This window comes from Ips typographus, linkage group LG2 (genome assembly GCF_016097725.1).
Source record: "Ips typographus isolate SLU linkage group LG2, UJ_Ityp_2.0, whole genome shotgun sequence".
NCBI classification, from domain to species: Eukaryota; Metazoa; Arthropoda; class Insecta; order Coleoptera; family Curculionidae; genus Ips; species Ips typographus.
This window is the reverse complement of record NC_138423.1, coordinates 20886509-20899233: the sequence shown is the minus strand read 5'-3', so window position 1 is coordinate 20899233 and position 12725 is coordinate 20886509. Positions and strand designations below refer to the sequence as shown.

The 12725-nt window shown below is 33.8% G+C and overlaps 2 protein-coding genes across 2 annotated transcripts in view; one reads left to right on the top strand and one right to left on the bottom strand.

The window, feature by feature from the left end:
- Window positions 1–1624: 1624 nt before the first annotated feature.
- Usp14 (ubiquitin specific protease 14) lies at window positions 1625–7503 on the bottom strand. The gene is made up of 11 exons (XM_081973385.1): window positions 7316–7503; window positions 7071–7246; window positions 6909–7016; window positions 6738–6852; window positions 6503–6678; window positions 2644–2898; window positions 2501–2566; window positions 2263–2445; window positions 2067–2175; window positions 1807–1989; window positions 1625–1748 (listed from the first exon to the last, which is right to left on the bottom strand). The coding sequence occupies exons 1-11, from the start codon at window positions 7329–7331 to the stop codon at window positions 1666–1668; spliced, it is 1470 nt and encodes a 489-aa protein (XP_081829511.1). The 5' UTR covers window positions 7332–7503; the 3' UTR covers window positions 1625–1665.
- Window positions 7504–8004: 501 nt separating this feature from the next.
- Src42A (Tyrosine-protein kinase Src42A) overlaps window positions 8005–12725 on the top strand; it is a 47101-nt gene continuing 42380 nt past the window's right edge. Inside the window, exon 1 of the mRNA XM_081973379.1 lies at window positions 8005–8637. Within this exon, the coding sequence (XP_081829505.1) occupies window positions 8261–8637 (377 nt within the window). The 5' untranslated portion in view covers window positions 8005–8260. The remainder of the gene's footprint in view (window positions 8638–12725) is intronic.

Here is a 12725-nt window from a genome sequence, read left to right as displayed (position 1 = left end):
AGTCGTGTTAGAAAAGATTGCGAAAAAAGAGGTGGGCAAAATAAAAAGTGGTCGTCGCCTTCTTTTTTGGATTCAATAACGGTTGTAGCCGTGTATTGTTATTTTTTCATTCTGCCATAGACAAGCGTGTAATTCTTGTCTAAAACTTGAACAAGTTGCAGCTTGTTCAAGGTGAACAAAAGTTAAATTTCGACGTTCTCGTTCCGATAGCCTTCCAAGGACGACTTTTAACCGTGTGTTTCGGAGCTGGCAATTTTCGTTGGTGTCGACAAGTTGTGATCCGGTCGGGACGTTGTTTTTAAAATAAAACCGTTTTGGTGAACAACCGCGTCGGACTCCAAACGCAGATTTACCTAGTAAGTCATAAGTTTTTATGTAAAAATCTTCTAGCCTTGTTGGCACTTTTGTTAAGGGCCAACAGCCATGCCAACAGAGTGTGGGGGACAAAGATGGCAACTTCCGTCTCGGTCGCTTAATGCACAAACGGGGTATTTGCTACCTCCTCAACCTACTGCGCAATTGAATGAAACTTCCGAAGTTAGTCGTAAAACAGTTTTGTTTATATTTGGTGGTATGTGAAGTTAGCTAAAAACTGCAAAGATTTGTTGTTTTTGTTTGTTTTGCTTTTCGGTCCGTTAAGGTTCATTTTTGCAAAGTGAAATTAGTCGAATTATTATTGACGAGTGGATTTGTGAGCCCCATGGAGCGAGCCGAGCGTTTTTGACGTCACAATGACGTAATTTGACAGTTGGTCAAATTATGATTTTTCCAAATTACGTTATCGTGACGTCAAAAAGCTCTGCTCTGTTGTGAAAACGAATGCGGCCTCTGTAGCAGAAGAAGAGGCAGTGACATTAACTCTGACGTCATATTGAATTTTTTAAGACTTGTCAAGCGTTTTTTTTTCGGTAAAGCTACGTTTTCCTCCACGGTCGCCAGTCGTCAGCGACCGCGACACGGTAGCTGCTACCAATTCGCTAGACCTGGATTAATGTAATTTAAGTACAACTGTTTTCCTACAAATTCGCGGGTCGCTGCTACCAGTGAATCGTCGCCAGTCATTGGTCGCCAGTCGCTTGTCTCGCCCTAGAGCAGTACAGTCGTTAGTCGCAGCGAATTTAAATTTAGTTTCATTAAGTTTTATCCAGAAATGGATGGATTTACCATTGAAAAGGATGAACAGCTTGTTCATCTGATCAGTAATAACCCAGAATTATATGATCCCAGAATAAAGAATGAAATCCTTATTCTTTTCGCTTCTTAAACATTGGTAAAACTTGTTCTCTTCTTTCCCGATCATGCACTAAGGACAGTAGTAATATATCATCATCCTGATAACTGTCCAACAATAAAAGTAAAGACCTTGTTTTAGACAGGTTCATTTTAACTCCGTTTAACGTTTCAACTCCGATGAGAATTACAAAAATTCGCCAGCGAATTAAATCTAGAGGAAAACAGAAGCCGGAGCGAAAATCGTGAACGAATCAATCGTCGCTACCGAGTCGCGGTCGCTGACGACTGGCGACCGTGGAGGAAAACGTAGCTTAATTTAAAAACCTTTGTTTTTGTTAGACATATTTTGGCACTTTAAAAGTGACGAAGTTTAAGTTTAAGCAAACGAGAATTCGCCTTAACAATTATTTATTTAAAAAAAAAGTACAAAAACTATTCATCCATTTTTTCCTCTTCTTCTTTTAATTCTAACAGGCGGGGCCCGTACAGAAGAACGTATGCACAATGCCAGTCGCCTGTTAACAAACAAGATTATTTCCAAAACAATGTAAGTAGACAATGCAGAATTCTTACCGCCTCCGGATAGTTTCAAAATTTCCTCCTCGGTCACTGGAGTCACAGTGTCATCGTCACACTTGACCCATTTATCCCCACCTATCCTAACCCAGCCTACGTAATGCCCGCTGGAGGACGACCGTCCTTTGTGCGTCAAAACCGCTTGCAAAGTGTAATATCCGCTATTGTTGCTGCCCAAGTCTAAAATATAGTCAATTTATATTACTCACAGTTATTTGATCGTTTGTCAACTATTTGGGTGACAGCAAACTACTTACCGTTTTCAAACCAATAGGGAGCGTATTTTTTATCCTTTTTTTGAACTTTACTGTTATCCCCTTTAGTTTTCTCTTTTGCGCTAGTTTCCACTAATGCATCTTCTAATTCCTGAAATTGTTTTAACACAATTATTAACAAATAAAATCTAAGTGTAATATGGACTGGCATGATAAGTAAGTCAAACTTTGTACTTACTTTGAATTTGCCCCTAGCAGGAGCAAGTTTCTCTTGCAACTCAGAAGTGCATAAGTCAAACGCGTCAAACTCCATAGGAAATTTGACGTCGCGCAACACTTTAGCGTTTATCGAGCCCTTTTCCTTGTAAAAGAAGCGTACAAATTGTATGGTCAAGTAGGCAGGCAATCTACTAACTTTTGACTGTAACATAATTATTTTCAAGTAAAATCATTAAAACCACGCACAGAAAACTTACAGTTTTCGTGTAGACGGCGTCTCTATCTAAACTCAGAGATTTTTTAGTAATTTTCTCTTGCATTTTCTAAAAAAACAATCTCATTGACAAAGTGTTATGCAAAGTGATCAATCAAGTGTCATTACTACAAAACATCCACTTACACTTTTTAGTCCCGAATGCATATATCGGACGTCGGTTGACATAAAACAGCTCAATTGTAGAAACGGCTCCTGACTCTTGGCCACTGGCTCATCTTCGGCTTCGTCGCACTTCAATTCAACATCAAAAGTACCTCCAAAATATTGATCAATCAATGATTTGAATTTTTGTTGACTAGGTTCGGTTGATCCGTTGTTTTTCGATGGCAATTTTTGTTGTAACATTCTTACCAGTTCTGTCCAAAACTCATTGGCGTCCTATAACAACAAATGTCTCCAAGAAAAAGTACGTTTTTGCTTATTTATTAAAATTTGTCTTCAATGAAGCATTAAAAGTAAATCTTAATTGTTAAGGGCATCTGAAAGTATATAAATCATAAATGTTTTTTTTCCAAAATTGAGAAATATAAAGTCATAGTCACAAAATACCTCAGCAATGAGCTAGTCTCTGTTCAGTGTCTTCTGACTTGTTGGGTCACATTTCTAAACTTTTCAAGAATTGTTTTAAGTTACCGGAAACCTCTAGGGCTATTTTAAAAGTGCCAGAGACGTGTAAATGCTACTGACAAGCTACTGAAAGGTGCTAGAAGCTTCTATAAGTGGCTTAAACCATAGACTAAATGATAAGTAAATAATAATAATATAATTGTTGTGTGTTGTACTTTCGAGGACAAATGTTCTAAGCAATTTGTTTAGACTGGGCTTGATTGTGTAGAAAAAGCTCTATTTAATCACTTTCTTTGATTTTTTTCACTCACAACTTGCAATCAACTACACAAAATAATAAAAAAAAAAAATGTTTCTCGCTACATCTGAATATGTTTGTGTATAAAATGAAAACCCTTTGAAAACCATTAAAAGTGACATTTTAGGCTTTCGAGTATAGAGGGCGGTGTTCAAGGGCTTCCTAATGTATTTCGGCCGCTTCAGTTGTAGGTAAACTCTAAGAGATGGCGCTAATATAGCTCGTCATTGCAGACATAGTTGCCAATTTTTGCAGTTTTTCCTATAATCCGCTTTCTTTTGCTATCCCATCTGAACTGCGTAAGAAAGCTTGATTTTTTCAAATAAATTTGAGTTTAATTACTCATATTTTGAAAACTAAACAAGATAGGAATTTTTATTTTTTTTTCTATTTAATTTAAAAGTGACAGGACTCTTTTTTAACGTCAAAACAGAATCCTGAAGGTCACGTGACCGTTTTTTTTTAGTTTTAAACTGATACATTAAATCACGTATCTATTTGCAAGATTAAAATGTCATTTTCAACGTCACGTGGCAGTTTTTATGTTTAGACTATTTTTTTTCAAATCGCGTGACTTTATTAACGTCAATATAGATCCTAAAGGTCACGTGACTCTTTTAAGATTAAAAATGGAATTTATAATGTCACATGACAGTTTTAAATGTCAAAATGTCATTTGAAGGATCACGTAATCGTTTTTCAGTTAAAACTGATATTTTTAAAGACACGTGATCCTCTATACAGTGCGTTTTTTTTAACGCGCAACATAGGATTTCACGTGTTAAATTTTTAAGCCCATGTTAGACCATCTTATTTTGGAACTACAAGTATAAAACTTGACGGGTGGCTATTTCGTACCCTGAAGCTTAAGTAAGTTTACCAATTCGACCTAAAAAGTGTTAAAAAGCTTGCAAAAAATCATATTTTTTCGAATAGGTTTTACCGTTTCATACTCCCTGTATGCATTGTTGTTCTTTGTTGTTTTTGATACTGGCACGGCAGGTAGCAGGTAAAATTTGGCGTAGAAAGTAAAACAGGGTGATCATTAACTTTATATCAAGAAAGTTAAGAACAAAAGAAGTATTTTTATAAGTGAATTGTTCAAAGTGACCTCCGTTTGAAGCCAAACAGTATTCCAAACAATCATAAAATGCCCTTTTGACGTTCAAAAGATGTCGGATCGTGATGCAGTCAAAATATGTCACTTTACCTGCTACCTGCCCTGCCAGTATCGAAAACAACAAGGAACAACAATGCGTACAGGGAGTATGAAACGATAAAATCTTATCGAACAAAAATGATTTTTTTCCAGTTTTTAATCACTTTTTAGACCAAATTGGTAGACTTACTTAAGCTTCAGGGTACTAAAGACACACCCGTCAAGTTATAGACTTGCAGTTCCAAAATAAAATGGTCTAACATGGGCTTAAAAATTTAACACGTAAAATCCTATGTTGCGCGTTAAAAAAAACGCACTGTACAGTGCAAATGGCCACGTGACAATTTTCAATTATTTTAACGTCAAAACCAAACCCTAAAGGTCACGTGACTGTTTTAGATGTCAAAGTATTATTTGAAGAGTCACCTGACTCCTTATAATGTGCAAATGGTCACATGACAATTTTAAAAATAAAATATATTTTTAAAGGTCACGTGATTCTTTTTACAGTTCATAAAGTCGCATAACGATTTTCAACAATCAAAATTTTTTTAGTCACGTGACTCTTTTTTAATGTCAAACCGAAATCGTGAAGGTCACGTGACTGTAAATAGCAAAATAATGGTTAAAGGGTCACGTGACCGTTTTTCACTTTGAACTGAGATTTTTTTAAATTACGTGACTCCTTTCAATATGCAAATGGTCACGTGACGATTTTCAATACTCAAATTTTATTTTTAAAGGTCACGTGACTCTTATTTAATGCCAAAACGGAACCCTGAAGATCACGTGACTTTAAATGACAAAATATTATTTGACGGGTCACGTGACTATTTTCAATAATTAAATTTAATAATTTTAAAGATTACCTGACCGTTTTTTAGTTTTAAACTCTTAAATCTTGTGACTCATTTTAAGGTACAAATGGTCATGTGACTGTTTTAAGATTAAACATGGAATTCATAATGTATTAAGTATAAAATATCCCTTGATGAATATTAAAAATAAACTAATAACAAATAACTAAACTAAAAATACAACAAAGTGAATCACAATAATTAAAGAAAACACACACAAAATCCGTTATTTTTTGCCTAGAAACAAAAAAAAAATGTGATTTGTCAACTAGACAACGCCGCATTAAAACTGATGTTTTCCAACAGTCAAAAAATGGGAATTGCGGCGTCTGGCTTTAAAAATACCGGAATATGCGTTTAGTGGTGCCATCTCAGGCTGCTTGCTTACTTAATTTAATTTTCAGTTCCATTTCCACTGTTTGTCTCTTAAACCTTCCCAGAGTTGTTTTAATTTGTCAAAAGCCTTTAAGACCGTTTTTAATGTGCTAATGACCTTTAATACTACTGAGAACTTTCTGAAAATTTCCAGAGTCCTCTATAACTGTTCCAGAACTGTTTTAAGTTCCCAGAGGCTTCTAGGACCATTTTCAAAGTTCCATAAACCTCTAAATGCTATTGAAAACCTTCTAAAAAGAGTGAGAGACCTTTATGTGTCTTAAACCTTCCAGTTGTTTTAAATCATTTTAAAAGCAGCAGAGCTCTCCTTTAAAATACTATAAACTTTCTTAATAGTGCCAAGCCATGTGGCTCTAATAATTTGCAAATGTGAGAAACAAAACAAGAAATTGAGTAAAGTGACTTTAAATACAGTTTTTAAAGAAAATGGTTATTACTATACAATTTATAAGTTGTACAGTCATATAGGCTTAAAATGACAACAGGGTGACAAAACTGGAAATCATAAATTTTGATCATAAAACTAAAAAAGGACTGACAAATCGGGATTGAGTTGAAATTTAAAAAATCACACACTGTTGCCAATTCTAATAGCAAAATTAAAAATTGTGGAAAACTTCTTTGAGTAAAGATTTTCAACAATCATTTGTGACTATTACCTAAAATACTTTAGCAAATCTTCATTTATTAAATTTTTGGACTTACTTGTTGGGCAAAAGTACCATGCTCATTTTTCTCTGCAAATCTAGGGAATGCCATGTGTAATACTTGCAATAAAACAATTGGAGGCACTGTATGACCCTTATCCATAGTGACATATAAGTCCCGCAAGGCTGCTGTCATTGACTGAGCAGGAACAACCCCTCCAGCTACTGCAACTCCTACAAATTTATATCCAGTAACTACTATAACAAAAAATCAAAACTGAAGTTTAGGTTACCTTCTTGATAAGATTGCAAAGCATCACGCAATTCTGGTACAGTTTTGAGGCACTGAACTGTAGCATTCATATAACATGTATTTCCTAAATTATTCAGACCAGCTGGCAGATCAAGCTAAAAAATCACAGCTAGTTAGAAATATCATTGATTTGAGCTTATCAGACAGTTACCGCAGTTGCTAATTCACTTTCATTCATATCTTCTAAGAAAACAGTCTTCTCAACAGGTTCTTTAGGAACATCCTCCTCCTTGCTACCCATCAATAGAATGGTAATATTCTATAAATGTAACTTTATTTAAACCAAATTGTGCACACTACAAAGCAAACTTACATCTTTTAGCTTGAAATTATCCCAGTTATCATCCTTAAGAGTGACCCCTTTTAACATGACCTTCTGTCTGATGGGCAGTACCCCTGTTAGAGTAAAAAGTTGTCCTTTGAAGATTTCTGGTGATTCGTCGGTGTTCACGTCCACTTGGTACACCTCTTTGCCCCATTTTACTTTAACTTAAAAAAGAAAAAAACAGGTAAAGAGTGATAATAGGTTAGAATAGTGTAAAGTTGATTTCTGCTTACCGTTGTATTGCGGCATGTTTGAAATCGATGGAATTAATAGAAGAGTGTCGGTTTAAGTGTATTCACCTTGTTTAATAGTCTCTACTGAGTGTAGTAACAAAGAATTGGCTAGAAAATGGTATTTTATTGCTGATATGGAATGAGTTCACTGAAAAAGTTGATAGTCACCTTTCAAAAGTGACAAACAGAAAAAGTGAGGTTAGTTAGCTGTTTGATCACGTACAGGACAAGCTGCAAAATGGAGAGTGAAGGACAACCAAGATCTGTAAATTTGTAAGAGTTTTTGTTTTTGTAAGAATTGTTGATATCGGTGATGAAGTGAAGGAAAAGTGTTAGTTTTATAATAATTCAGCGTTTTTTTTTTAAATTTTGTACTTAAAAAATATATTTTTTTTTGTTTTTTCCATTTCAATAAAATTAAATTGGTAGCAACTAGCATTACTAGCATTGAATCAATGATATTGATTATGATCACCGGGAAACTTATTGATTGACAATCAATCAATTATATTTTCCAACTTGGTTACTACAATATTGCCTGGTCAAGTAGTAAACTATTGAATTGAAAATAAAAACGGACTGATTTTTTATTTTTGCTTCGAGCAAACCATGCTAGAGGTTTAAGCGCTTTAAAGCACACAAATTTGGTTTGTCAATTAGACGTCCTGGTCCTGATTGTCTGCTGTCATTACTGTCATTCCTAATTAGAAAAACAAGTGAAAGTTGATTTAAAGCAAATCACTATCTAGAAAAAAACCAGCCTTTCCATTGAATAATTGCAGCCCGCTTCCGCGTTACCGTATTAATGTTACGTTCTAAACCATGTATTGGAAATAATTTTAAAATCAACCCTTTGATAGACCTTACGAACTGGTAACAGTGGTAACTGGGATAGTGTGATGTCCCTTTGTTGTGACAGTTGAATGTGGGAAAAACAGTAGGGAAATGGGCAATTGTTTTAGTAACCCTTCGACCGCGGATAGACAGGATCGTAACAGGGAAAGGGGGGTTGTGGCCACTGAGGACATTACCCAGCCCACCAATCCTGCCCAACCAGCCCCAGCCACTGAGGCTACAAGACCTGCAGTGGTGAGCCCTGAGCCCGAACAAGCTATAAGCACTAGGGCTGAGAGGACATTTATAGCTCTGTACGATTATGACGCGAGAACTGATGAGGACTTGAGTTTTCGAAAAGGAGAACATTTGGAGATACTCAATGACACTCAGGGTGATTGGTGGTTGGCGAGAAGCAAAAGGACAAGACAGGAAGGTTACATTCCATCAAACTATGTGGCTATTCTGAAAAGCATAGAGGCAGAGCCGTAAGTATTGTTTCTATTTTATTACTGAATGCTTTGGACCATATTTAGATGAGTAACATACTTATCTTCAATGGAATTTTTTGATAAGCAACAAGTAAATCTGTGGGATTTTCATCATTACCAGATTTAAATAGTAAAATGCTTGATTGACTCATGTCTTGTGACCTGTGTTAGAAAATGTGTAGGAGATGCACCTATTTAGTAATGTTAATTAGTTTCAAGCTTTCTATATGCAACACCCAGGAAGTTTTAACCTGAATTTAATTGGAATGGAAACTACTATTAGAGTTGTCTTAATTTCTGGTTGGGTGTGAGTCAAACTTTTATTAAAGGCTGCTAATTATTTTAAAAGTTGTCAGTAAAAATGATCTTCAGAGGCTAACTAAGAAATATTGAGTCACATAGAGAAAGTGTGTTAATTATTTTGGATGCCTTTTTTTTTAATTCATTTTTATTTTATTTGTAGACCATGTCAATGCATTATTTCAGTTATTATTATTCATAAGTAATACTCCTGGTAAAATTTGATTGATTTGAAGTGGATTCTGATTTTTGAGTATATTCATCATGCTATTAAACTCATATTTTAGAACAATAAGTACTTACTGAGATTTACTTAGATTAAGGCCAGCCAATTGGTTTTTTTAGATAATAGACTTATCTAGGTCTAGATAAAAACTGAGATAAACCTATCCTATGTAAACATAAGAGCTGCTAATTTACTATCTGGAATAATACTGATAACTGTCAGACAAGAATGTTTTTGCAAAGTGAATGCAAAGCCAGATAAGAAGATAAAGATGGCTTCTAATTTTGAGCCATTAAGCATTTAAATAGATAATACTTAATTGTTATGAAATAATCTGTATGTAGATAAAATCTTGGTTAAAATAGTCAAATATTTAATTAGTTAAAAATGAGATAATAACAGTAACCAGTAACTAAGAAAGTAAGAAATTACTACATGTAACTAGTAGGTACCAAAAAGACACAGTAACATGCTTGATATTGGCTATAATACAAGTATGTACAAAAAAGGGTTTCGCTCACAATCCTCAAATACAAGATTTCTTAGATTTTTTTTACAGTTCAAATATACAGGTCTCCATACAGGTATTAGAGAAAAATTATATATTTTTTGCTTTTGCTTTATAGTATGCATAGTTATTAAGTAAGAATATTGGTGTTTTGAAACTGAAAAGAGTGAAAAGCTTTACACAGTAATCATTGCTTTGAACACCAAAATAAGAATTTCAAATACATGTTTCTGGGTAGGCTAGTCTTATTGTGAGTCAAAATAACTAACCAACCAGGAAAAAAAACATCTTTACAATTAAAGTGTTGTACCATATTCTGACTGAAGGTCTTTGCTTGTTTGATTATTCTATGGGAAGCAAAGTTAATTAAGTTTTGCCTCACCTTATTATAGCAAATTCACTTTAATCAACAATGAAATGTGATTTAAAATGTATTAAATTACATGTAGAACTGATCTTTTTTTTAATCTATTGACACATCCCATCTGCAAATAGTTGGTTAACCTACCAAATGTACTTGAAAGTCCTTGATTCAATCTAAAATCTGAGCTATTATGGGTAGATGCAGGATATTTACTAAACTATTATTATTTAGCAACTGCTTTGGACATAATCGTGCAAAAACAATCCTATTAAACTACTTATTTGATCTATACAATAATTATTTAATTATAAAGATTTTGGTTTTGCAAAACCAATCTATAGAGTCGTTTAATTTACCATGACTCACAATAGACTTGGTGGCGTCCATTGTTTGGGCAGTTTAATAGAATAGTTAGGAAAAACCGTGAGAAAATGCTGCTAGACTAATTGTCTGTTTTGAAAGGAATTAATCTGAAATTAACAAGACACTTTTTATTTTGAATTATGTTTACAATTGCCGATCAGTGATGTAACTGACTAATTCATTAAGCTAATCAAAATGAATAAATCATTACTCAAAACAAGTAAACTTTTTATCTTAACAAAAGTGAATATAATGACCTAAATTGCCAGGAAATTCGCAGAACCGAAACTCATAAAAATTGAATCCTCACAATATTAATTGTTGTAGGTATTTCTTAATGTTATTGTTACTGTTATGCATGTGTAAAGCAGCTATTTGTTCCGCTACTACGGCCACATTTCTTAATCCATAACATTGCATCTATGGCTTTTCGTGCGCCTTCCTGCATATTAATATTTTTTACAATACCGAACGGACTGAATAAGATATCATTCCTGTGCACCAATGTTAGAAAACAGCAGAACATTCTTGCATTGGTGATTCATTCAATGTTGCCAGTTTAACTGCCTTGAATTATCACATTTTAGATATAAGTTGGAGTTTTTTTTAGTTAGTTGTTTTTTTCCTGTTTTATTTATTATTTTATTATAGTGTTTGATTATTTTGTTATTTTGATGATTTTCTTTGTTTTTGCTAGGTTAGTTATAGATAGGATAAGAGTATTTATTAGGTTAATGTGAATGATTTCAAAATATGTTTTTTAGCTGGGAGAGTCTTTAAAAACTCCTTCTCCTTCCAAAGGCAATAATCTAGAGGATTATTATATTTAAACATTTACATACTTTATTGTAAATCATTCATCTCCAGTAGGTAGATTTCAATTTGTTAAGGGTTAGGATTACATTTACTTGCTTTAAACCCAGTCTTATTCCATCAATCATTTTAGTGCAGATTTGCCAACATTGTATTCTTCACTTGTATGTGAAATGAGTATAATTCTAAAGTATGCCTTTTGTTTGGTACATGTTTGTTGATTTTAATTTAGGTAGGATTCTAGGAGCAATTCTGTAGAAATTAATTCGTCTAACCTTGGTGTATAGGACCTACTTGGTTGGTATCTTCTTCATTGGTTACTTGGTTGACATATGTCCTCTTAAAAAATTGTTGAAAGATAATTTTCCCCAAATAAAGCACACAAACTTTTTTAATTTTATATTGTTAGGGATTCATTTTAAGACTAAGTTTCTTTAAAGGTATTATTAACAAATGTATATAAAATTAACAGCAAATCAGACGCCTCTAAGTGTCTTAAACCTTCCAAATATTGTTTTAAATTGTCAGATGCCTCTAAAACCATTTTGGAACTACCAGAACTCTCTAAATAATACCGCAAACCTTCTAGAAATTGTCAGAGGCTTCTACAAGTGTCAAACCTTCCAAGAATTGTTTTTAATTGTCAAAAGCTTCTAGATCCATTAAGAAAGTGCCAGTGGTCTCTAAATGCTACTGAGAACCTTCTAAAAAGTGCCAGAGGCTTCTACAAAGTTCTTAAACCTTCCCAAAATTTGTCAGAGGCCTGTAGGACCGTTTTAAATGTGCCAAATATCTCTAAATGTTCTTTACAACTGTCTTAAACTTTTCCAGAACTCTTTTAAATTGCCAGAGGCCTCTAGGACTATATTGAGAGTTCCAGAAATTTCTAAATGCTTTTTTTCTTTTTAACTGTTATAGCAACATAATGGATTAGTTTAGAAAAATCCCCTACGGTATTAAGGATAATAATACTGCAATGAAGTAATATACCTACTGGCGCATTCACCATAATGACGATATTTATTGGACTTAGTCAGAAAACCTTTACTTCTAATTTAACATAAATCATCTTTCTGCTAGTAGTGCTAGTGTTCCTCAATCTCTCTCTTTTGAGTCTTGAATAAGAGAGTCTTCTCTAATCTATCTTTACTTTAAGAACAGTAAAACTATATATTTAGCAATTGTGAATTGTGATTGAGTTGTTTTACTAATGAATATTAAGTGGGAAGTTGGAACATACAAATGTAGGATTTAGAGTTTTTCTTCCAAAACAAAGAAATTTCCTGAAGTTTTAATAACATATTAAACGACAAGTTGTCCTGCGATTTTCTACGTTACACAGTAAGTTATTTGACACCACTGGATATGACAACTGTCTGGCTGTTTTACAATTTTGCATGGACAAATTAAAAATAAATAAAAAATGATATTTTAAACACATTTAATTTAGGTGCTTGCATAGAGATACACCTGGGGCAACCGGACATAAACCTCTGATGGTAAAAATTATA